General features: G+C 38.4%; 2 protein-coding genes across 5 annotated transcripts in view; one reads left to right on the forward strand and one right to left on the reverse strand.

The window, feature by feature from the left end:
- The window catches only part of znf341 (zinc finger protein 341), a 47,864-nt gene extending 36,435 nt beyond the window's left edge, over positions 1-11,429 (forward strand). For both annotated transcript variants that reach the window (XM_031566784.2, XM_031566785.2), the window contains 5 exons: positions 2,802-2,898; positions 4,182-4,314; positions 7,008-7,119; positions 8,324-8,394; positions 10,710-11,429. In XM_031566784.2, the coding sequence (XP_031422644.1) occupies positions 2,802-2,898; positions 4,182-4,314; positions 7,008-7,119; positions 8,324-8,394; positions 10,710-11,215 (919 nt within the window). In that variant the 3' untranslated portion in view covers positions 11,216-11,429. The remainder of the gene's footprint in view (positions 1-2,801; positions 2,899-4,181; positions 4,315-7,007; positions 7,120-8,323; positions 8,395-10,709) is intronic.
- A 5,722-nt stretch (positions 11,430-17,151) lies between these two features.
- The window catches only part of calcrl2 (calcitonin receptor-like 2), a 65,446-nt gene continuing 58,359 nt past the window's right edge, over positions 17,152-24,238 (reverse strand). For 2 of the 3 annotated variants that reach the window (XM_012820761.3, XM_031566788.2), the window contains exons 11-13: positions 23,415-23,633; positions 22,408-22,449; positions 17,152-18,757 (exon numbers count right to left, since the gene is read on the reverse strand). In XM_012820761.3, coding sequence (XP_012676215.2) covers positions 18,503-18,757; positions 22,408-22,449; positions 23,415-23,633 — 516 coding nt within the window. In that variant the 3' untranslated portion in view covers positions 17,152-18,502. The remainder of the gene's footprint in view (positions 18,758-22,407; positions 22,450-23,414; positions 23,634-24,238) is intronic. The other variant, XM_031566787.2, reaches the window with a different exon arrangement.

Here is a 24,238-nt window from a genome sequence, read left to right on the forward strand (position 1 = left end):
GCAGCAATGATTTGTCCACAGCAGTGGCTCTTCTATTTGTCCATCTTTAGTGTCCAGGCTTGACACTACACGGGTGCACTTGGAAGCCTGGTTCAATAACACTTGTCTCTACAGTTTGTTTCTATGAAATCATCCCATTTCCCCAACCCCGCTCCCAGATCATTTTTAGTTCCAGGGTTGTCCTGACCGCTACTGTTACTGTTTCCTCCCGTAACTCAGCGACTACAGTCTTAGACATTATGTGTCCATATCATGGCAATCCCAACCTGTTAACATTACTCTTGTTAGATAACTTAGTTTTTGCGAAAACTGAGAAGTTTTTTTGTTTTGGCATTTTCGGGGCCTGAAAATGCATATTTTTTGAAAACGGGTTTCAGAGTGGAGACTTTTTGAAAATACAACCCTTACGTCGTCGCATGGACAGGTGAAGACGATGAATCAATCACCTGTCATTCTCTGTGAAGCTTCATAGTTGTCATAGTTCATCATAGTTGTTAGCCAATTCTTTTTATCTCTACGAGGAGGACATAATCTATTGGAACCATCAGCGGCTAAAACCTTTTCTGGGTTTGTTTGATATGAAGTGCCACTAAATGCAAGCAACTTTAAGTAGGGTAGGTTCACTTCACTGAGGAAATTCTGTTCGCCCAAACCGCATTTTGCTGACGTTGAAAAATGTATGATTTATCGGATTTACCTCATCTCGTAGTGTCATTGCTTTGATAAGAAATCTTGTTTAGTTGTAGGCTGTAATTTGTAGAGTAGATAATGCAAGAAATGATTAATGATTTCAAAATTACGTAGCTAGCAACAGCATTTCCGCTTGTATTTATGTTTCTATGTGGGCGCAGATGAGCTCTAAAAACTAGTCTTTTTGAAAACACAAACGGAAAACATAGATTTCAAAACACTGTTGTAGTATGGAATACATCTTAAAGTTGCTATAGGGTTTTGACTATGTGAATGAAGTCCCTAAATCTGGGTAAATTGAAACACACTGATGCTATTCAAAGTGAAGTTCTTTTCACATAATGTGGTATTGAACCAGTGAGTTAAAATATAACGTTATCTCACGATTTCCATTTCTGGAATGAGAGGGCATGTAAAAAATGTTGTATGTAGGCTAGGTACAGTGTCTTAGGGATAATCTGAGTTTCATTGGGGTCTTTAAAAACATGTTGTATGTAGGCTAGGCTCAGTGTTTTAGGGATAATCTGAGTTTCATTGGGGTCTTTAAAATAATGGGTGTGGAGATAAAAATCATAAGAGCTTGCTATGTTTTACCATGGGTTAAAGAACTGCACTCTCAGCATACATCAGAGACCATTAGACTAGAAACTGTGCTAGAACATTCTGCTACTTCATCCCTGTATGAAGTAGATTTGAATTAAAACAAAGCCATATGTCAATATTTGTCAAATTGCAACCGACAGTTCCTCCTTCTACAAACTGAAATCAATGTATTTGACTTATATGAAGCCAGGCTCTCTAGATCACAGACATTTTCATTTATTTTGGTAATAATGACCATTAAATTTCTAAGTACATTATTTGTGATTGAAATATTGGTTGCTCATAAGCTTTCAGCGGCCCCACTCACTTTCATGATTGTATTGCTTATAAGGAAGATCAGACTGTATCTATGGGAGCTCAGCTCCCAACTCAAACCCTGTTAGTTCAGCTTGGGAAGGGAGTGAGATGGTGATCGAAGGTGAATGTTGATAGGATGGGCTTAAAACAGGCAGCAAAAGGGACTGTGGTGTGGGACTGATCTGATCTGATCACATTTTAGGTCGCATTGTTATGATGTTAAAAATGTTCTAAGGGGCTCACAAACTTTCTAGCAACACTGCAGAACATTGCGTTTGCCTCTTTCAGGGAATGCACTGGGTTCCAAATGAAATAGGCAAATTTTAGCCTTTATCTCACCACATATCTCTGTGCAGCTGGATTTGGTCACATTGCCATTTGGGTCTCGGCCCTCTGTTGATATAGCACTCTTTTTCTGATCATGGGGGTGGACCTCCATGCAAGGCCACTGCTGTTGCATGGTTATGCAGCACTTGGAGCAAATGGAGTGCTATTTGAGTAAACTTTTCCTGTCATCCAATGTCATTCTAAAACTCCTACATTTTGCAAGCGAATTTGGTTTGCTATGGATGGGACATTACTTATCTGGACCAGGAGAGGGTGTATTGACATTGCAAGGGTCAGGGACAGGCATTCCAACCTCTGTTTTGTTCACTGTGTTGAGGAATGGGTGAATAAAGAATCTTAACAAGAGCTTCACAAGGCTCTAGTAAGTGCTCAGGACGCTGTTCAGTGTTGAAAGTGTAAAATCAAAAACAATATTGTAAAACTGATGTAACAGATATAATTCTGTGCAGACATGTAAATCAATATTGTAACATAATGTATCTAAATGAACTAATATGCTTCAGTGATTTAACAGTATTATACTATCTTAAGAACAGGAAAATAAAGGGTTGTGGAATTCTGCTGCTACGGGCAAATGTGCTAAAGGTCACTGCCAAGCCAAGTAAGTTTGCAAACAACTAGCCTCACAGATTATCCTGTGTGAAGAGCAGTACATAAAGAAGAACATAGATACAATTCTCTATTTTCCTTCCACTCCGAAGGTACTGGGGACCGGAAATTGTGGCAAAGCACTTCATGTTTCAGCACGAGATTAAAGAAAAACATCAGAAAGAAGGCTAGCATCTGTTTTAGCAAATCAGTTTAAATGTGTCACCTAGTTTAAAAGTCTAAGTTCATTTCTTGATGTGATTTGTGTGTAATAGGTGCATCAAATGCCAGAGTAAATACTCAACGCAGGAGGCCTTGGAGACGCATCTTCTAACAGCCTGTCATCATTTCCCCTGTCCTCATTGCCAAAAGGTAGGTTTGGAAAAGAGTTAGCCATTGGGGGAGGTCACAATTAACTTTATAGTCAACCAGAAGAATAGAAACAAAATGAACTCTTGTAAACGTACATATGTTCTTACTATAGGTAAACTCTGAGATGACTTCCTTTTCCGGGAAGACAGAAACAGATCCATAAAGCTGCATAAGAGCATGACATCAGCTATAGGCATATCACTCACATTAAAATCTCTGGCATGACATCAGCTATAGGCATATCACTCACATTAAACTCTCTGGCATGACATCAGCTATAGGCATATCACTCACATTAAACTCTCTGGCATGACATCAGCTATAGGCATATCACTCACATTAAACTCTCTGGCATGACATCAGCTATAGGCATATCACTCACATTAAACTCTCTGGCATGACATCAGCTATAGGCATATCACTCACATTAAACTCTCTGGCATGACAACAGCTATAGGCATATCAATCACATTAAACTCTCTGGCATGACATCAGCTATAGGCATATCACTCACATTAACTCTCTGGCATGACATCAGCTATAGGTATATCAATCACATTAACAAACTCTCTGGCATGAGAAATTAGATCATACACTATACACATTTTCTTGATAAACTGGAGGCTTCTGGACAGGAGAGCATTGCAGTAATCTAGTCGTGATGTAATAAAAGCGCGGATTAGTTTTTCTGGGATAGAACCTGATTTTGGCAATATTGCGTAGATGAAAAAAATTATGTCTTTGATATCTGTTTAATGTGCAAGTCAAGTAGGAGGTCTTGGTTGATAATTACACCAAGGTTTTTGATACTAGTGTTAGATGTTAATGAGATGCCATTGAGTGTGGGTAGATGGCTAGATAGTGTCATTCTCAATTGTTTAGGGCCTACAATCATAACCTCTGTTTTATCTGAGTTAAGGAGCAGGAAGTTGTTAGCCATCCAAAATTTTACATCTTGCAGGCAGGCTTCTATCTTGGGTAGCTGTACAATTTCATCAGGTTTCATGGATAGGTAAAGTTGGGTGTCATCAGCATAGCAATGGAAGTAAATTCCACATTTGCTTATTGACAACACCTAGGGGAAGCATGTACAAGGAGAAGAGCAGTGGTCCAAGGACTGAGCCTTGGGGAACACCATTACTTACTCTGGTGTGATTGGATGACTTTTTATGGACATGAACACATTGGTGTCGATCAGTGTTAGTAGGTGTATGTGGTTTGTTCTTGTGTGTCAAAATGATCAAATGTTGATGAAACTTAAACTTAACCATTCATTATTGTAGGTGTTCCCCTCTGAAAGATACTTCCGACGGCATCTTTCCACTCATGGACTAGGTGGGAAGTTCAAGTGTCAGACCTGTAAAAAGTATTTCAGAACAGAACACTACCTCAAGCTGCACTCTCTAATTCACTCAGGTATAGTGGACAAAGATTCTGCAATACTTTTCTTTTTTCCCTCTCTCTCTCCCTCTATATAGAGAGAGAGAGAGAGAGAGAGAGATATATGATCATATATACAGTGGGGAAAATAAGTATTTGAACCCCTGCCGATTTCGCAAGTTTGGCCACTTGCAAAGAAATGTGTGATCTATAATTGTAATAGTAGGTGTATTTTAACAGTGAGAAACAGAATATCAACAAAAAAATCCAGAAAACTGCATTTTATAACATTTATGACTTAATTTGCATTTGATGCAGAAAATAAGTATTTGAACCCCTAGCAAAACATGACTTAGTACTTGGTGGAATAACCCTTGTTGGCAAGCACAGACGTCAGAATTTTCTTGTAGTTGGTCACCAGGTTTACACACATCTCAGGAGGGATTTTGGTCCATTCCTCTTTGCAGATCCTCTCCAAATCCTTAAGGTTGCGTTTTCAATGGGAGGGAATGAGGGAATGAGGTTCAAGACCAATATTCCACATTACATGGCCCCATCCATAGTCCTCTCGATGCAGTGGAGTCGTCCTGTACCCTTGGCAGAGAAACAGCCCCAAAGCATAATGTTTCCACCTCCATGCTTGACGGTGGGGATGGTGTCATATTCAGCATTCATCCCCCTCCAAACGTGGCAAGTCGAGTTGATGCCAAAGAGCTTGATTTTGGTCTCATCTGACCACATCCTGTCTCTCAATCCTCCTTAGAATCATTCAAGTGTTCATTGGCAAACTTCAGACGGCCCTGTACATGTGCTTCCTTGAGCAGGGGGACCTTGAGAGTTCTGCAGTACTTCAAACCATTACGGCGTAGTGTGTTGCCAATGGTTTTCTTGGTGACTGTGGTCCCAGCTGCCTTGAGATCATTCACAAGCTCCCCCTGTGTAGTTCTGGGGTTATTCTGCACCTTTCGGATGATCACCGATACCGCACGAGGGGATATCTTGCATGGAGCCCCAGACCTAGAGCGATGGTCAGTTGTTTGGTGTTGCTTCCATTTGCGAATAATCGCACCAATAGTTGTCTGCTTCTCACCAAGCTGCTTGCCGATGGTTTTGTAACCCATTCCAGCCTTGTGCAGGTCTACAATCTTATCTCTGACTTCCTTGGTCAACTCTTTGGTCTTGCCCATGGTGGTGAGGTTGAAGGTGTGAAGTATGATTCTTTGGACAGGTTTCTTTTATACACGTCACCAGTTGAGATCAGGTGTACCTTGTTAGGCCTAATGAGGACTAATCTGTGTGCTTCTTGGGCACATAACTGGTCATTGGGAGCCAGAATTCTTGCTGTTTGCTTGGGGGTTCAAGTACTTATTTTCTGCATCAAATACAAATAAAGTCATAAATGTTATAAAATGCAGTTTTCTGGATTTGTTTGTTGATATTCTATTTCTCACTGTTAAAATACACCTACCATTACAATTATAGATCACACATTTCTTTGCAAGTGGCCAAACTTGCGAAATCGGCAGGGGTTCAAATACTTATTTTCCCCACTGTATTAGTACTGTATGTATTTATGTATTTGTGTTACTGTGCATAATGACAGTATCTACTCTGCATCTTCAATTCCATTGTATTTATATAGGGCCAAAACAATACAATTGTCTCCAGGCGCTAGACAGAGCTTAGTCCTGAACCCCTGTATCTTGTGATCAGTTTCCCTCCAAATTATTATAGAGAGGTACATTTTGTTCATTGCGTTACACAACCACAAGACATTTCTGACAAAGGAAATAATAGTATTTCGTTACTGTCACTGATCTAATGTTGCATTTAACCATGAACTTATTTTTTTCAATGTAATTGTGTAGAATGAACTGTAAAATGTAAATTTGTAAAATGTAAATTTCCTTGACTAAGAAAGAACTATTAACTGTAACCTACCAATCTGTGTACACAGTACACACATTTCTGTTGTGAATCCATTGCCATTAGTATAGTCCGTGTTGGGATCACTGTAAATGTGAAATAAATGTAAATATCGGTTTTAGAAGGGAAAGGATGGTTGCATAAGTTGTTCACACAATACTCTGTGGAGGATGTAATTAAATTCTGATCCTACACTCTCTGCAACAAAAATGATTACCTGAATTAACTACACAGTCATCATAGCAGCAGAACTAAGGGATGGCATTCATCCAACATCATCCAACGAATATACTACAAAATGTTTGCAGGGTACAAACACAGTGAGACATCTTAGCAGTTTATACAATCATTCATTTTGTCTGACTTTTGATTGCCTCCCAACATGAGGCAGGCGTATTGGCCCGTGTGTCTCTCCCACTAGTAAGGCCAGCCAAAGACTTCTCTAAAAGATTCATTGGACTGCAGCAGTCAGGCTGATTCTCACATACAGTAGCACACAGAAATCAGACATCTTAGACATTTCCATGGCAACAGTACTACAATTCTGAAAGTACTGGTGAGTCTTTCAAAAAACAGAACGTCATCTTCTCAAGATTGTGAGTGAAAAACACATATTGGTTAATAATAACACCACTTGTGTTAGATGTTAAGAAGATGCAATCAAGTGTTCAGTACAGTAGATACATCCGGTATGTAACGGTGCAACATTAATTGATGGGGCCAACTCAAAACACAGAATGAATATTCTCTGAATGCCAAAGCAAATTGTGAATATGTGAATGAATGCATGAATGTCTCAACAGGAGAAAAGCCATATAAATGTTCAGTCTGTGAGGCCACCTTCAACAGGAAGGACAAAGTGAAGAGACACATGCTCATTCATGAGCCTCTTAAGAAGTACAAATGTCCATTCAGGTGAGTCTGTCCTTTCTGTAAAATTCATATATATATTCATTTTTAGAAAGTAGTTAAGTATGTACCCTTTCATATACAGTAACATGACCTACCTTGCCTGTTGAAGGGCATAATACCATTTAGTATGAAATGTATATGCAGGCTCTTTACCATAGACTTATCATGTATTGTACATGACAAGTGTGATTCCTATATGTTTTTACAGACCTTTTCCACATGGGGTGTGGCCTGAACCCCCCATGTAATCAACTGTTTGTGCATGATATTCAGCTGTGTACAAAAACTGTTTCAGAGTTACATGTCAATCAATTTGGATTGGTCAAACTGTTTCAGAGTTACATGTCAATTCATTTGGATTGGTCAAACTGTTTCAGAGTTACATGTCAATTCATTTGGATTGGTCAAACTGTTTCAGAGTTACATGCCAATCAATTTGGATTGGTCAAACTGTTTCAGAGTTACATGCCAATCAATTTTCTAGGCGTGGCTCATGATGACCCTATGGCCTATATCTTGTGATGTAATATTCCAAACTACAAAACTTGACAAACTCAACAAAATGGCCACCAATGGCCAATCATATTTCAGCAGTGTGTGTGTGAATGTCTTAATAAAGTCTTATAGGCTCATTAATATAAATAATATATATACATTCATAATGGCATGCAGATATTTACTTTATTTCAAACAAATCAGCCATAAAGTGCTGCAACAACAAGCTCAAACACATCCTCTTTCACCAGGTGAAAAGATGGAATGGTTCAGACTTTGGCTACATAGTGCACTTGACACATGCTTGGACCCCAATGATTGCCACATGTGGCTATATTTCTGTTCTGTTAGTCCCCCTTGTTAACAGTATGAAACTTCACGTGCTCTCCTCCACTACATATCTTTGTACATTAAGTCTGCTGAATATAGAAAAAGACATGACACTTTAGAAGGACTGTTTAAAGTTGCTTACATTTTCAAAATGATCAGAGTATGCCAGTCATCAAAGTTCATGAACCAGCCCCCCAATTCAAGAGTGTGAAGTACAAGCAATAGATCTTAATGGCAAGTAGAAAATACAAGCTACAGCATCACCAATTAATATTGAAAGGATTCATTATTATAACACGTGATATTTGTTCTGAAGTGGCTATAATTCACCTGTAATGAACAAAACAAGGTTAACTTATGTTTTCATTTAATTCTTTGCCAGGAATCATGTTGGCTGCAGTAAAGAGTTCAACAGAGCCGACAAGCTGAAGGCTCATATATTGTCTCACTCTGGTAAAGAAATACTGGCACTGCCATTTTATTGTGACAGCATTATGTGCATCAATGCAATTCATACTGTGCATGTCTATACACTACTGTTCAAAAGTTTGAAATCACTGAGAATTGTCCTTGTTTTCAAATAACTTCAAATGGAACCTGAATGTCATGTAGACATGGTTAATGTAGCAGGTGAGTAGTGCAGCTGGAAATGGCTGTTTTTGAATGAAATACAGTACATAGGTGGAATAGGACCATTCTCTCCTGTTGTTGTGTTTCAGTGGCACATTCTGTTAGCTTCTCCTAAATGATCATGCCCGAGGGTTCTGTTAGCTTCTCCTAAATGATCATGCCCGAGGGTTCTGTTAGCTTCTCCTAAATCAGTGGTTCTTAACCTTATTGGAGGTACTGAACCCTGCGAGATTCATCAGTGCATTCACCGAACCCTTCGTAATTGGAAAAATAAAATATGATTTCTTCAAAACATAGGTATATATAAAAACGACCCGACATTGCTAGTGTGAACCGGGCTATACTGTGTGTGTCTTGACCCCTGCCGAACCCCTGAGAGTGACTCAACGAACCCCTGGGGTTCGATCGAACCCAGGTTAAGAACCACTGTCCTAAATGATCATGCCCGAGGATTCTGGAACAGTGACCTCCCTACAGTGCCAAGCCCATATGGCTGCCAACATTTGAATTGAAAAATGACCCTTAGACACCTTCTGATAAAACAATGTATTTATGTTTCTAACAATGTTAGCAATCTTTGTTTCAAACAACTGTAATATGAAAAACCACATGTATGAAGAGACATGCATGTGGTTTTGTATTTCCAATTCTAGCCACAATAGTCCTGTAGTATACATTGTAAAATGTTTTTATTATTTTGTATATATTATTTATGAAACGTATTAATGAAATATATTTTCGATAATGACTAAAAAGATGAAGGGAACTATACATAATTCAAATCATTACAAATATTTATTTTTGTGCATGGAAGTATAATTTAAATAATTATAAATGGCTTACGAAATACTGGCACTTTGACTAAAATATTAGATAGAAAAATGTAGTGCTGTAGTTGTGCTGACCAAGTGCTAAGAAGTTAGCATGGAGTAAGCATTCAGCATTAATAAAAAACATCAAGCAGTTATACAATATATATATATATATATATATATATATATTTATATACTGCAATGTTACAGTAACATGAGATATGCGCTACAGAGTGTTACTGTAACCATTTAGGGAATATGACAAAAAGTTATTTTTATAATGGTTCCCTACTGCATCTTTAAATTGAATGTTACCATTAATGATTCAGTTTGAGAGAATCAATGGCACATCTCGGGGGAAGTGAAACAGATGTAGGGAAATCATGCAAAAATGGGAACAATCACCACCACATGAAATAACCAGTAGTTAAACTGAAACACCAACCATTATGTCAAAAAACTGCTGCTGCAAATGTTGCAGCTATTTACTGATATTGTGTTGATTTTTGTAAACATGGAATTGCAATTTTCCTTTGAGACCAATAGTTATAGCACTTTAATGTCCAAGCCACATGCAATGATTTAATGCTTTAATCGCCAATATATTTCCAAGTTTAGAGCTCAAATGTTCAGTATGTATTTTTACAGTATCTGTCCAGTATTTGAACATACTCTAGTAACTCATTTTTAATGCTGTCACATTGTTGAGAATTTGTGCTGAATATAAGCATGTGTAGCATTGTGTAGCATTAGCATGTTTTTTGTTTACTGAAAATGTCAAGGCAGACAAACCTACATCAGACTACTACAAATGTGCATGACAGACCCAGGATTCAATTTAATTTAAATTTAAACACAGAGGTGACCTTCACATGGCAGCTGACTACCCTCACAAACCCTAATGGCCATAAACTTCAAATTCCACAGTCAGAATTGTGTGTGAGATGTAAGTTTTATGTAAGATCGCATGGAATGACCCCTGAACTTGATTTCTAATTTGTCAGTGATCATAATTACATTCTGGCATCATGGTGATAAGTTTAATCATCACATCGCTTATTTTATTATTAGTAGTAATAATAATAATTAAAATAATAGACTGGTTTATTCTGAAGAAGAGGGTCTACACATGATCTACACACATTGTTTTAAAATATAGCGGTTTCTCCTGATTGGATGGAATTGTGTTTCTTATTCCACTACTATGGTACCACAAACAAAACTCATTTGGACTGTGATGTGTTGCTGTGAAGAGATGGCCACGTGGAGTGTTGTTCATCAGCTCCAGAGTCCATGGTTTTCATTCAAACATCTCTTCTTTTCTAGGTATTAAGCCATTTAAGTGTCAGTTCTGTCAGAAGGCCTTCAGCCGCCGGGCCCACCTGACTGAGCACCAATGCTCACACACTGACGACTACCGCTTCCGCTGCTCCGCGTGCAATAAAGGATTCACACGACAGAAATACTTCAACGAACACAACTGCTCCTCTCGGACTAAAAAGAATGCAGGTGAAGAACTTCCAGACAAGAATCTCAACAAAAGGATGTTGGCCCCAAGTTGGGAGGCTGGAGGCCAGACTGAGATGGCAGATGGAGTGACAGAAGATAATAAACAACACAAAAAACTACAAGAGACCGTAGAGAGTAAAGAGTTTCAAAGTATCATCAGAAAAATGTCAATTGAAGGTACAGGGAGGAAAATAGAAAGAAAAGACAAGGGTAAGGAGGACGATGAAGCCTCGGGGTGTACAGAGGAGATGGACCAACAGATGTGTAAAGGGCCCACAGGGTCACTGCTGTTGACACCTATGTTTACTGAGACTGTTGATTGAACTTAGTGGACATCCATACTCAGTCTTGAAGTTTGTAAATAATGGACAATTATGGTCATGATTGAGTACCTTTGTGCTCAATTTGATTTTTTTCACAGACAATTCTGTTTTATATACAATTGTTTTGTATGGAGTCAAATCAGAGGACTTTAAGTTTGGCATTGATAAAACAACAACTGAACTGAATAAAAAAATAAAACATTGGCATTGAAAACATTTTTTACTTTGGACACTGAAATGATTGTACACTGGAGGAACAAGAAATACATGATTTGAGTGGGCAACGCATCTCTGAACGCAGGGGCGTGGCCGGACATGGAACATCCCACGTAAGCTCATTCAATGGCACTTCTCATCCACAAAGAAGAAGTTTCATTGATCATTGAACACTCGAAACTACAACACCTAGCCAAACTGAATACTTCCAGGATGCATTAATGTCCATCCATTGTGTATCCTTGGTCAGAGAAATGTCATCATTTCATCCTAAACACCCATCACCCCTCTGTCCAGCTAGATAATGTTATGACAGCAGACTGACTAGAGACTCTTAACGAGGTAACACTAGCCTTGTTTACTGGACTGTTTCTGGTTAGCTGCAACAGTATTCCCCCTGCTTATTTTCAGATGAAATTTGGTGATGTCATTTTATTATCTAGTCTTGAACGTCATGCTATAGTGCCTAGGCTAAATCTGTGCGGGTTGGGACAGTCACTGTCCTGTTGGCAAACCAATAGATGCCACTTTGATCTCTTAGGGAGAAAAAAACACTGTTTTTTAAATTATTATCTCTCTACATGGCTTTGATCTCTACATGGCTTTGATCCAGACATCCTTTTATTTATTTTAGGACATCACGATGCCTAGTAGAATCATGACTATAATGTGAAACGTAATTGTTAATGATACAAATATTCTCGTATTTATTATTATTATAATTATTTTAATCCGAGGATGTCCGTAGAGTTGATTTGAACGCAATCACCAACGATTTCTCACAAATTCAGCCCTTAACACTTCTAACATGGAGCGGCCCAGTGGGACATCTTGTGGTTTTTTGAGGAATCGCATTTGAGAAAACTCTGGCCGATTTACGCAGTGCCGCCGCTCCCATAACGCGCACTACGCGCTGTGCGTAGGGCACCAAGTCCTGAGGGGGCACCAAAAAAATAGGCAACTGAAAAATCATCATAGTTATAATAATTATAATGCCGATATTATTTCAGTATAGAAATATTAGGCACCTATATTACAAAACAGGCAGAACAAGAGATATATTTAATTGCTCAAAAAAAGTTACGATGGTGCCCCCCCCCCCCCCCCCCCCCCCAAAAAAAACAAAACAAACAAACTCAACTTCCCAAGCTCGCCGTGGGTGCCCTTTTCTATCTCAGTGGCCTGACGAACTTTGACAGTAGGCTAGGTCAATTTTTCGAAAATGGCCTCAAAAAGACAACAGGAGTCAAGGGAAAAAAGAAATAGAAGATGATGACTGCATCACTTGCATGCAAGTCCATGTTTAATCATTGTTAAATACGGGAAATGTGCTGCTAATTTAATGGTATGCATACACCTCGAACTAGCTGACGTTATTGCTAATGTTAGCACACTCAAATAAGTTATAACTTAGGTGCAAGTAGGTTTGCCAACAGTCCTGAATTGTCTGGGACATCCCGAATTTTGGGTGATTTTGAGCTCCAGTCCCGTATTCCAATCGCAGCCTTTTTTATTTGTATCCGTGAAAAGAGAAAAATATAACAGTTAAGTGTAATCTGTCCCCTGGAGACAAGCGCCTCTCAACTGCACTTGACTCCAAGCATTAGTTACGCCAACACGAACAGGTGAAACGAGAGATCATCATGCCTTGACTGAAGGACAGACTGCCCCAACTTAAATAGAGTATCTTAAATCACGATTAAATTGGAAGCTTGCACATTGACTACTGGTTGTTTTCATATTTCATATCAGTATTCTTTACACATGATGAACTGGTGTTAATATATGTGAATATGAACTCGTTCATGCGAAGTGTAACAGGCACCCATTATAATTGTAGAAGTTAAATCGAGGAGACTATAACATTAGCTAGATAACTAGCTATCATTTCATGCAAACGGAAATCTTCCATTTAAATCGTTTAAGGTTATTAAAAGTGTCCTTAGCTAGCTAGCTAGCATAGCACCTACATAACCATAGCAACCAGGAATCACAACGTTAGCTGCAAAGTTATGGATCTGTATTGACAAGAGGTAAATAGCGCCCCCCCATGACCCATCTAAAACTATGTTAAAACTGTGGCCAGGCAGTGAACTGCAACCAGTCTGAGTTACATAAGACGTTGAGACAGAGGCCCTGTTCGGAATGGGTTAAAATGCTGTTTAACGAATTACGTTCTGACTGTGATTCTGACCGGAGCGCGGGCCGAAAAAAATAGAGCGCGGGCCCCATTTTTTTTGAGAGAATCTTGTAATAATTCTCTTGACTATTACTATGAACAATACATCCAAGTGGTTTGCCAAAATTACACTGAAATTAATAGGTTTATGGTATGGCTAATGAAACCTTGCGATTTCCATTATTGTTGGTCAGCTGTTGGCGAAATGTTAAACTGGCAAAAACAAACGTTTTTTTCTCGGGGCGGGCATCATAAAGGAGTTATGCTTAGGGCACCGAAATGGCTAGCAGCGCCACTGGATTTACAACTACTATTTCGCATTCTGAAAGTCTTCTGAAGTTCAGAACGAATCCCAGATGAGAAAACTTTCATGAATGCCAAATTTGTTCATAAATCCACCGGAAGTGGAGTTCAGAAGAAATTCCTTCTTAAATTCTTCTCAACTGCGTTCGAGAATGAGGCCCATTGTTCTTTTTCTGTCAACAATGGTTACCTGCAAGGAAAAACGTGCCGTCATCATTGCTTTGCACAAAAAGGGCTTCACAGGCAAGGATATTGCTGCCAGTAAGATTGCACCTAAATCAACCATTTATCGGATCATCAAGAACTTCAAGGAGAGCAGTTCAATTGTTGTGAAGAAGGCTTCAGGGCGCCCAAGAAAGTCCAGCAAGCGCCAGGACCGTCTCCTAAAGTTGATTCAGCTGCGGGATCGGGGCACCACCAGTACAGAGCTTGCTCAGGAATGGCAGCAGGCAGGTGTGAGTGCATCTGCATGCACAGTGAGGCGAAGACTTTTGGAGGATGGTCTGGTGTCAAGAATGGCAGCAAAGAAGCCACTTCTCTCCAGGAAAAACATCAGAGACAGACTGATACTCTACAAAAGCTACAGAGACTGCTGAGGACTGGGGTAAAGTAATCTCTTAATTCTCTGATGAATCCCCTTTCCGATTGTTTGGGGCATCAGCAAATAAGCTTGTCCGTTGAAGACAAGGTGAGCGCTACCATCAGTCCTGTGTCAAGCCAACTGTAGGAGCCATTTCTGTATTTATTTTATACGTTATTTTAATGCTTGCATTTATTTCTATTGTCTGAGAATTTGTGCCCTCTACAGGTCAAAAGGCAAATAAATAGGAGAGTGACCTTTGGGAGGTGCGGCTGACTAGGAGCACACAGCTTTTGACCTTGCTGATTGATTATTTTGCTGGAGGATAGGCCTCGCTGTTTTTTGTGCTCTGAAACTTTATTTACTGATTTATTTACTACCCACAAGTTGTACCATCCATTTTGTTAATAAACCAACCACTTGGAACTGTACTTGGACCGCTTTGGATTTCATTTATTTTCACAACACAAGCGTCAAAGAACCCCCAGTCAACGCCACCAACGTGACAAACAAAGGGACACTCAGGATAAATGGTCACTATACCAACAGTAAAGCATCCTGAGACCATTCATGTGTGGGGTTGCTTCTCAGCCAAGGGAGTGGGCTCACTCACAATTTTGCCTAAGAATATAGCCATGAATAAAGAATGGTACCAACACATCCTCCAAGAGCAACTTCTCCCAACCATCCAGGGACAGTTTGGTGATGAACAAGGCCTTTTCCAGCATGATGGAGCACCTTGCCATAAGGCAAAAGGGATAACTAAGTGGCTCGGGGAACAAAACATTGATATTTTGGGTCCATGGCCAGGAAACTCCCCAGACCTTAATCCCATTGAGAACTTGTGGTCAATCCTCAAGAGGCGGGTGGACAAACAAAAACCCACAAATTCTGACAAACTCAAAGCATTCATTATGCAAGAATGGGCTGCCATCAGTCAGGATGTGGCCTAGAAGTTAATTAACAGCATGCCAGGGCGGATTGCAGAGGTCTTGAAAAAGAAGGGTCAACACTGCAAAGGGTCTTTGCATCCACTTCATGTAATTGTCAATAAAAGCCTTATTATACTTATTATACTTATATATACTTATATATATACTTATATTATACTTATACTTATTAAATGCTTGTAATTATACTTCAGTCTTCCATAGTAACATCTGACAAAAATCATCTTTGTTTTTACGAGACACTACAGTTAGGTACAAAAGAACAACTGATTTTCATTTAATTTCAACTCACCAAACGAGTTGCCGTTGTTTCGCTCACACCTTATTTTAGCAGATTTTGCGAATAGCTATCCATTTCTCCACAGGGATTTTTTCTTTGGAACCAGGGGGTGTTAAAATGCTAAAAATCACTAAAAACGTACAACCTTTTGGAACACTCATTAATGCTTGCAAGCTGTAGTTAGCTTGCTAGTAAGGGCCTGACTCACCGAAGTAAGGGTAGTTTGGCAGCTAGAATGCAGTGTGGCTATTTCTGATGATTTCTGCTGATGACAAATCAAGAGTGATATACAAATAAAATCTAATCTGGCTTGTGCTGTAATCAATTACACAAAATACAAGTAGAATTAACCATTTTTGAAGGCTACGGGGTAGGGCATTCAGCAATGGTAGCCTAACCTAATATCCCAAAACCAAATACCACCGCGTGTTTCATGGTACTGTTTTTATTTTGTTTGTTTGTTTTGTCAAACACATACATAGGCCTACTGCATATTCATATACATAAGCTGATTTGCATTGCACATTTTTTTTTAAAGTGAACCACTTTCGATTTCTGCTAATGGTAGTTTTAAATGCTCTGAGATTGCATGTTGAATTACATGAACTGAATAAAAACATATTGCAACCACGCTTGAATTTTTCTTCATTGCAATTTGACACACATTGAAAAAAATCCCACAGCATTTATGATGCTTACATTTTTTGGCACTGCAAAGTCTGGAAAAATACCCCAGCAATAACAATGCGTGAATTTTTCTGCACTCACAAAAAACATTCATTCAAAGTTTTTGTTTTTTTCAGTCTGAAATATTGTAAAACCTTCAAGCATCATACATGATGTGGATAATTTTTTCAATGTGTGTTAAATTGCAATGTAGAAAGATTCAAGCATTGTGTTTGCAATATGTTTTTATTCAGCTCACATAATTCAATATGCCATTTTGCATTTTGCATCCATTACCTCGCCTTAGTAACTGCATTTGGAGGAAGCCTGGATTCTTGAAAGTTCAAGAATCAATTCCCCAATCAAAGTCACTGGCCTTCTCTCTAATTAAAAGTTTCTGAAAGAGACAAAGTGCTACCATTTTACTGTACTACCATGTTACTAGTGTCACCCAACCGGATGGGTAATGAGCTGTTTATCATAACTCTATTTCTCTTTAATTCTCTAGTTTACCCATGATATTTCTGTTTAATTCTCTAGTTTACCCATGATATTTTTGAAATTCTGATACATTCCTCACTACAAACCTATAGATTGGAAGGAGCTGTAAAAAGGTAGTTTAAAAAGATAACTTGAGCCTTTTGTATGCTTCTGCAATATTTCTCTGTATTTGATAAACCCTCTGTGAAATCTAATGTTTGTTGCTTCAGTAAAACCAGATTACATATAAATCCTGTGATTAAAGAACTAGAAAGATGATGATTTATCAGTACAATAGAATGTGTTGTTTTATTTATACTGAACACAAATGTGACTCCATAGTATTTATACACATTTGTTTACATATATTTCCTGTGTACCAAATAACATATACTTAAGTTATACAAAAACAGACTCAGCCCTAGTGTTTGGGGGTGGGTGGGTGGTGTCAAGCAGGCTGTTAGGCTGATATCCCAAAGCACAAAAGGTGCGGAGATCCATTATTAATTAGATGGGATTGCAACATCACAAAGCCTTTTAACTATTTAAATGATGTTCAAACAAACAAGGACAAGTCTGCTCTCTAACCAATACAATCACTATTAATGAAAAGCTACGCTGCAAACATTATAAACTTATGACAATATATTATACTAAAGTTAAAATACACAAATTAGATCCCTCCTTCCTGGTGTATTTCAAAACATATTGTAAAGCATTAAGAAGATGTATAGACCCCCTCCAGGCATGGCAGGGAGTTACGGCATTATTTAACTAGAGAAAAGACATTGTCTGAGAACAGAAATACAAGGGGACACTTAGGTAGAATATGGCATGATATATATGAAGCCTTATAATTAAAGGGTTAGACAGAAGCGAGAACCACATGTACGTGTGTGTGTGTGTGTTAGTGTGATTGTGAGTTTGTCTTATGTGTGTTAGCGTGTGAGTATATGTTTAAGCCAAGGTGTGTGGAGAAGGGGCATGGGCATGTGAGGTTGTGTTCATGTGAAGAACTGTTGTTCTGGTGAACTCGTCCTATATGTATGCATTTTGTTGTTAGTATAACCAAAGCCCCAATAAACAGAATCATAAAAAAGATATATCTGCTCATGTTTAACTTAAATATGAGCAGATATATCTTTTTTTATAATTCGATAATGTAAGATACATTGTGTATATTGCTTGAATGATTAACATACATAACCTATCTGTATCTAGTGAGTCCATTACACCATCAACAATGTCAACAATCCCATATGTATACATCTATGTATTGTTTAATTTATTTTAGCATTGTGCAATATAACTATATAGACACCCCATACAAAACCCATGGAAATACAAGTATATGTAGCAGTGCAAATACTGTGTTTATGGACATAGAATAAACACTGTGAACAGTGGAGGTGGAGTTGAAGTGGTTGAGACTCAGACCTCAGACTTCAGTGGTCTCTAGGAGTTTAGGGACATTAGGGTCACTACTGCAGGAACAGATGAGACTCAGACCTCAGTGGTCTCTTGGAGTTTAGGGACATTAGGGTCACTACTGCAGGAACAGATGAGACTCAGACCTCAGTGGTCTCTAGGAGTTTAGGGACATTAGGGTCACTACTGCAGGAACAGATGAGACTCAGACCTCAGTGGTCTCTAGGAGTTTAGGGACATTAGGGTCACTACTGCAGGAACAGATGCCATTACTGTCCCCATTGTGTTGGTGCTTCAGAGTAATCTTATCTTCTACATCTTGGCAGCTGAGACTGATAGTGGCACGGCTTGTCTCAGTGATGGAAGCACCGGTATGAAAGCCGTGAGAATCTGAGGTCCAAAGCTGGCCCCTCCACTGGGCCGTATAGAGCCACCACTGCCTTTTGAGCGCACCCTGAACCTGAAGGAAGAATTCAGAAAAGACATTCTTTATTGTACCCACAGGAACATTGAGCACACCCTGAACCTGCAGGAACAACAGAGTTGTACACAGGAACCCACAGGAACATTTGTGTTGCACTCCATGTCTGCCACCCTTTGAGAAACATAACAGCATACATGTATTCACAGACACAGAAAATACATCAACAGAGACACGTAGCAACACACTCAACTAATTAGCTCAAATTTGACATTACATTAACAATCAATTTAATTTGGATGAAACATTGTGAGTATCCATTCTGGCCTACTATACTGGTCTTACACTATAAAGTTTGGTTTATCTCATTGTAATTGACTTCCAGTACTAAGGTGTGTGTGTTGTCGAATGTGCTCCATATACAGACATTCCAAACTTAGAGATACATCAGGGTATATATATTTAAATGCCATTTAAACTTTAATGAGTTTCTATTTTGAACAGCAGGTTGTTCTGTAGCACCCTTTTGCATGCACTCACAAACATTAACACACATTTCTCAGCTGACACAAGGATCAGAGAGAGGAGTACATCCAGAGACTGAAATAGTTATCCAATATGTAATAAGTCTCAGTAGTCTGATCCACCATTGAACAGCCCTTAGTTTGAGGGGAGAAGCTGCACTGACACAGACTCCTTGGGTCTTTAATGAGTGACCTTCAATAAGTAAGCCAACAAATTATATGTCAGAAATTTCTGTATAATCTATAATCAGGCATTTTTCTTCACTGCATTTAATTAGCTAGCTCCCAGTTTGCAGTTCCCTAGTACATGGTTAGCTGATGTTTGCTTGCTAGCTAACCTCTGTATGTTGTATCCAGGATCTATAAAGGCCCTCCTTCACAGTACAACATACGCTATATGTAGCCCACAACACAACGCTAAACACAACAACATGACCAACCCAACTTTAAAACCTGAGCAGCAGGATACAACAAAAGCAACCAAGCAGCCTTCAGGAACATTTCACTGGGGTTTTCAAGCAGGCACCTTCCTTCATCAGTTTTTTCGTTGAATTAGGCCCACTACACCACCAGAAGGCTCAGCAGTGGGTACTGGGTTATGTAGGTTTGGCTGAAGCCGCCCGGTTTCTACTGTCTGCCGAACTAGTAAGTAGCTTATTTGCCGTCTTGCTTTGTCTTGTGTTGCACTTGCTTGATGTTTGACTGTGTTAGGACAGTTGTTGACTAACTAGTTTGTCATAGTGTCAAAGTAAGCACATTTCAAGAGGTTTCGCTAGTTTTAGCCGCTAGCATCTCGTTAGCGATTAGATGGGGGATAACATTAGATAACATTAGATGGGGGACCGGGATTAAAATGTGACCTGGAACTAGGGCTGAACGATTAATTGCATTTGCGATTTAATCGCGATATGATAGAACGCGATTTTCTAACCGCAACGTTCGCGATTAAAAAACGTGGTCACAAAAAAAAAAAAAAAAAATAATAATATTTTTTTTTTTTTTAAGATGGTACATTTTGCACACAGTGTTTAAAAAGTGCATGCCTAGTGTTTATACTTAAAATTACTTTTTTTAAATTACTTAAATGCACAGTGGCAAAGCCACCAATTTGTTGTTCTTGTTTCTGTAATGAGCAGTTAAATAAAAATGTAAAATGTGGGAAAGAATATTTTACACTAAATGTATCTAATATTGTGTTGGTCATATTTAAATCATTCATTACGTTTTGTTGGGGGAAAAAAGAGGATACAAAAAAAATCGCATATCGAATCGCAATCGCAATATTTTGGTAAAAAATCGCAATTAGATTATTTTCCCAAATCGTTCAGCCCTACCTGGAACCATAGTTCTTATATTTCTGCGTATTAATTACAGCGGGACAATGAAAAAAAACTTTCCCGGAACATGAAAGTGTAGTGGGCAATACGCATATATTAACCTTATGGATACATTTGTGACACGAAATACAAAGGTTGGCGATTCAGTACCAGTGGCGAAAAAGACAGCTGAGCTGTTATTTGTAGTGCTGTCAAACGATTACAATATTTAATCGCGATTAATCGCATTTATGCCATAGTTAACTCAAAATTATTATTATTATTATTATTATTATTATTCAAAATGTCCCTTCGTTTATTTATTTTTTCCATCATTTTATTTTTATTTTAATGCCCTTATCAACATGGAAAAGTTGATTAGCTTACTTTATGCAAATGTTTTATTTTATTGAAAACCAATAGTGCCAAACAGGGCGGTAGAAAATAAAATTATAAAATGCACATTTCAGGTAAACAAGGACTCAGCCTATAGTGCAGTTAAACCATGGCTTAATATTTTCTTTTTTTCAAGTTTGCTGGGAACATAGCAGTCAGGCCTCTTATTTCAGAAACATTGAACCGTAACAGTTAGGTTACCAATAAAAGGTAAGCCTACTACTTCTTTGCTTTCAGCCAGCTGCCTGTTGACATTTTCAGACAACAGTGAAGCTCGCTTCTTTTGCACAACACAACTTTTAAAAGTAAACTTTCCATTCAGAAGCTTTTTATCATCCATTTCTCCGTATCGCGCTCACCATTCACTCAAACCGTAACGTTAGCCTACTACACAGTTTGCGAGGCCAAAAAGAATGTAAATCTAAAAAAAAAATTAATTTAAAAAAAAAAAAATCGCGTTAATCTCGCGCTAAAAAAATTAACGGCGTTAAAATGGGTTTGCGTTAACGCCGTTAATAACGCGTTAAACTGACAGCACTAGTTATTTGTTATTGATTTTCTTTATTTTTGAACTGATGTTATTTGTTATTGATTAAGATTTAGAACTTGATGTTATTTCAATAAACTTGACAATTTTAAGCTTGGCCTACAATTTTATTGGAGCGATGTGGGACAGGTTGGGCTTGAAAAGGCCCCCTTGTTCAAAGTGGGGAATGTCAGAACAAGTTTGAGAACCACTGCCTTATGGAGATAACGTGGATGAGTTTTTCTAAATCATGTTTTGCTATATTTTTGATATGGTAAAAAACTGATTTAGTAATTTGCTTTCACATAGCTGTTAAAACTGAGATTGAAACCATTTAAGACTTTTGACATTGTCCTTCGCTTTCAGTCCTTTTTGTCAAAATGAGTAGATTTACATTTAGTCATTTAGCAGACGCTTTTATCCAAAGCGACTTACATATGTATAAACATTTTTTTACATTTACACTGATGGCACACTGCACATCAGGAGCAATTAGGGGTTCAGTGTCTTGCTCAAGGACACTTCGACAGGGAATCGAACTACCAACCTTCTGATTACTAAACGACTTCTCTACCTCCTGTACCACTGTCGTCCCATAGTAGTTATCCTAAATTTCCTAATTTGTCCCAAAATAAGAATATTTCAGATTTGCCCTTCAGCTGAAGGACATTTTTGAGACATTCAGCTGTTCCTTTGGTTAATGCATTGACAAAGAGATTCAAGAGATTCTGTTTAAATGATTTGTCAAGGCAGGAGCATATAAAGGTTGAGTAATCAAGGCCCCAAGATCGAGCCCTGGGGGACACCACAGGTCAAGGATGTTGGTGTTGAGGCACTTTCCAATAGTAACAAAGAAGCTCCTGTCTTGTAAGTATGCACAGAAATGTTGAACTTTTGAACAGTATTTTTTAAATGTTGTGGTCTTACCTCGGTATTGCAGAAGCAGAATAAAAGTGCAACCAGGAACCCCTATGGAAATAAAATATTGTGTTGGTCCATAAGAAATGAATAGAAGAAACTAGGAGGAGCAGTTCCACAAGACAACATTTAATTAATGTTGTTTGCTTGGTATTTCTCAGTGAAATTGAATGGAATTTGATGTACAATAGACAACAACTGGATGTATATTTTACTGAAATAATTGTTTTTATAGCATAATGGTCACGCAAAATCAGAATAAATCCAATGTTAAATTTACTGGTTCTGGATGTATTTTTTACAGGTTTGTTCTGGCAACCACAGCTGCCAGTTTTTTCCGGTAAAAACAAGAGGATTTTTTTTTACAGTGTAGCATAGCAGTGATGTAAATATAGCTAAGGTTCAATGTTGAATATACAGGTTTAAAATGTTACATTTACTGAACAAACTTGTCCAATATAACATAACAGTGATGTAAATATTGCTCAAATCCAATGTTGAAAATACAGGTTTAAAATGTTAAATTTGCTCTGTAAAGAGGTTGTATTTGTATTATTTGGATGTATTTTTTACAGGATTGTTCTGGCAACTCAGCTGCCAGTTTTTTCCCGTAAAAACGATGGCAGTTTTTTTACACACAATGGGGAACATGTTTCAGTTGAGATACAACATGCCAGTCATGATCTAGACACCCACCGCTTCTGAAATATCTAAGGTTCATTGTTAAAGATTTTTTGATCTATAAATGTTTACAACCGTACATTTTTTTTATCGCAGGCGACGGAACTATGGAACACTATGATATGTGTGACATTACTTGACCAGAAAAATTATGCTATTCTGCCAACAATTGCCAACAATTGCTAACACTGTTATCGTATTAATTTTAGGCACAATACCCAATGTCTATATTTTATATGAAACAATTCCTTGAGTAAGAATGACCAAAGTACCACCACAGATGAAAAAGAGGCCTGGGTTAAATGTAGTTCTGAGTAGTGCCCTTTGACCTTTACCTGGAAGTGCATGAAGAGGTTCATGATGAATTCATAGATGGCTTTTGCTGTCCGCTCCTTTGGCTGTGATGGCATCACAATAAACTGGGCACCCAGTAAGGGCACGAGGATCAGCGTAGCGCGTACCGCTTTCATGTAGGTGTTTGACTCGGCACTGTGGCTCACCTTCAGCTTGGTGATCAGCACACGGACAATATTGAGCAGGAAAAACAAATTGACCTAGAATTGAAAAAAGGAAAACTGTTATTAAACTTTTGTTATAAACACTTAAAATGTGATTAGTTATTCAAACATTCAGGGCTAAAGACACATATGATTAAAGTTGTACGCATGTGTAGGATACGTAGCTCATAATATGATTTTATATCATTCCATTCCAACTTCAGAAAAGGGTGAAAATTTTTGGTTTAACCTTACCAATCATATCTTGCACCTACTCAACAACTGCCTGCGGTTTTAATGGCACATATGAGAGACACAGCTCATCTTTGTACTCAAAGAGATCAGGTATCAAGATTCAGTAACACTTTATCAAGATTCAGTAACACTTTACTGGAACCCAGCTTCATAAGACTGACATAACCATATCATAAACATCAGGGCAGATGTCATACACATCACGACAGCTTACGTCCAATGATTTGATAATGTCACGTTACCATTGCATAGCTGCTTTTGGCCTTCAGACCAGGAATCCCTGTTAAGTGTTGTTACATTGCCACGTCCCCATGATCACTAATGGTCATGTCTATATGATGCTATGTCAGTGTAAAATGTGACATCTGAAAGACCTCAGCATGTGGCATGAAAAATATGTTCAGACT

Source organism: Clupea harengus, chromosome 4 (assembly GCF_900700415.2).
Source record: "Clupea harengus chromosome 4, Ch_v2.0.2, whole genome shotgun sequence".
NCBI classification, from domain to species: Eukaryota; Metazoa; Chordata; class Actinopteri; order Clupeiformes; family Clupeidae; genus Clupea; species Clupea harengus.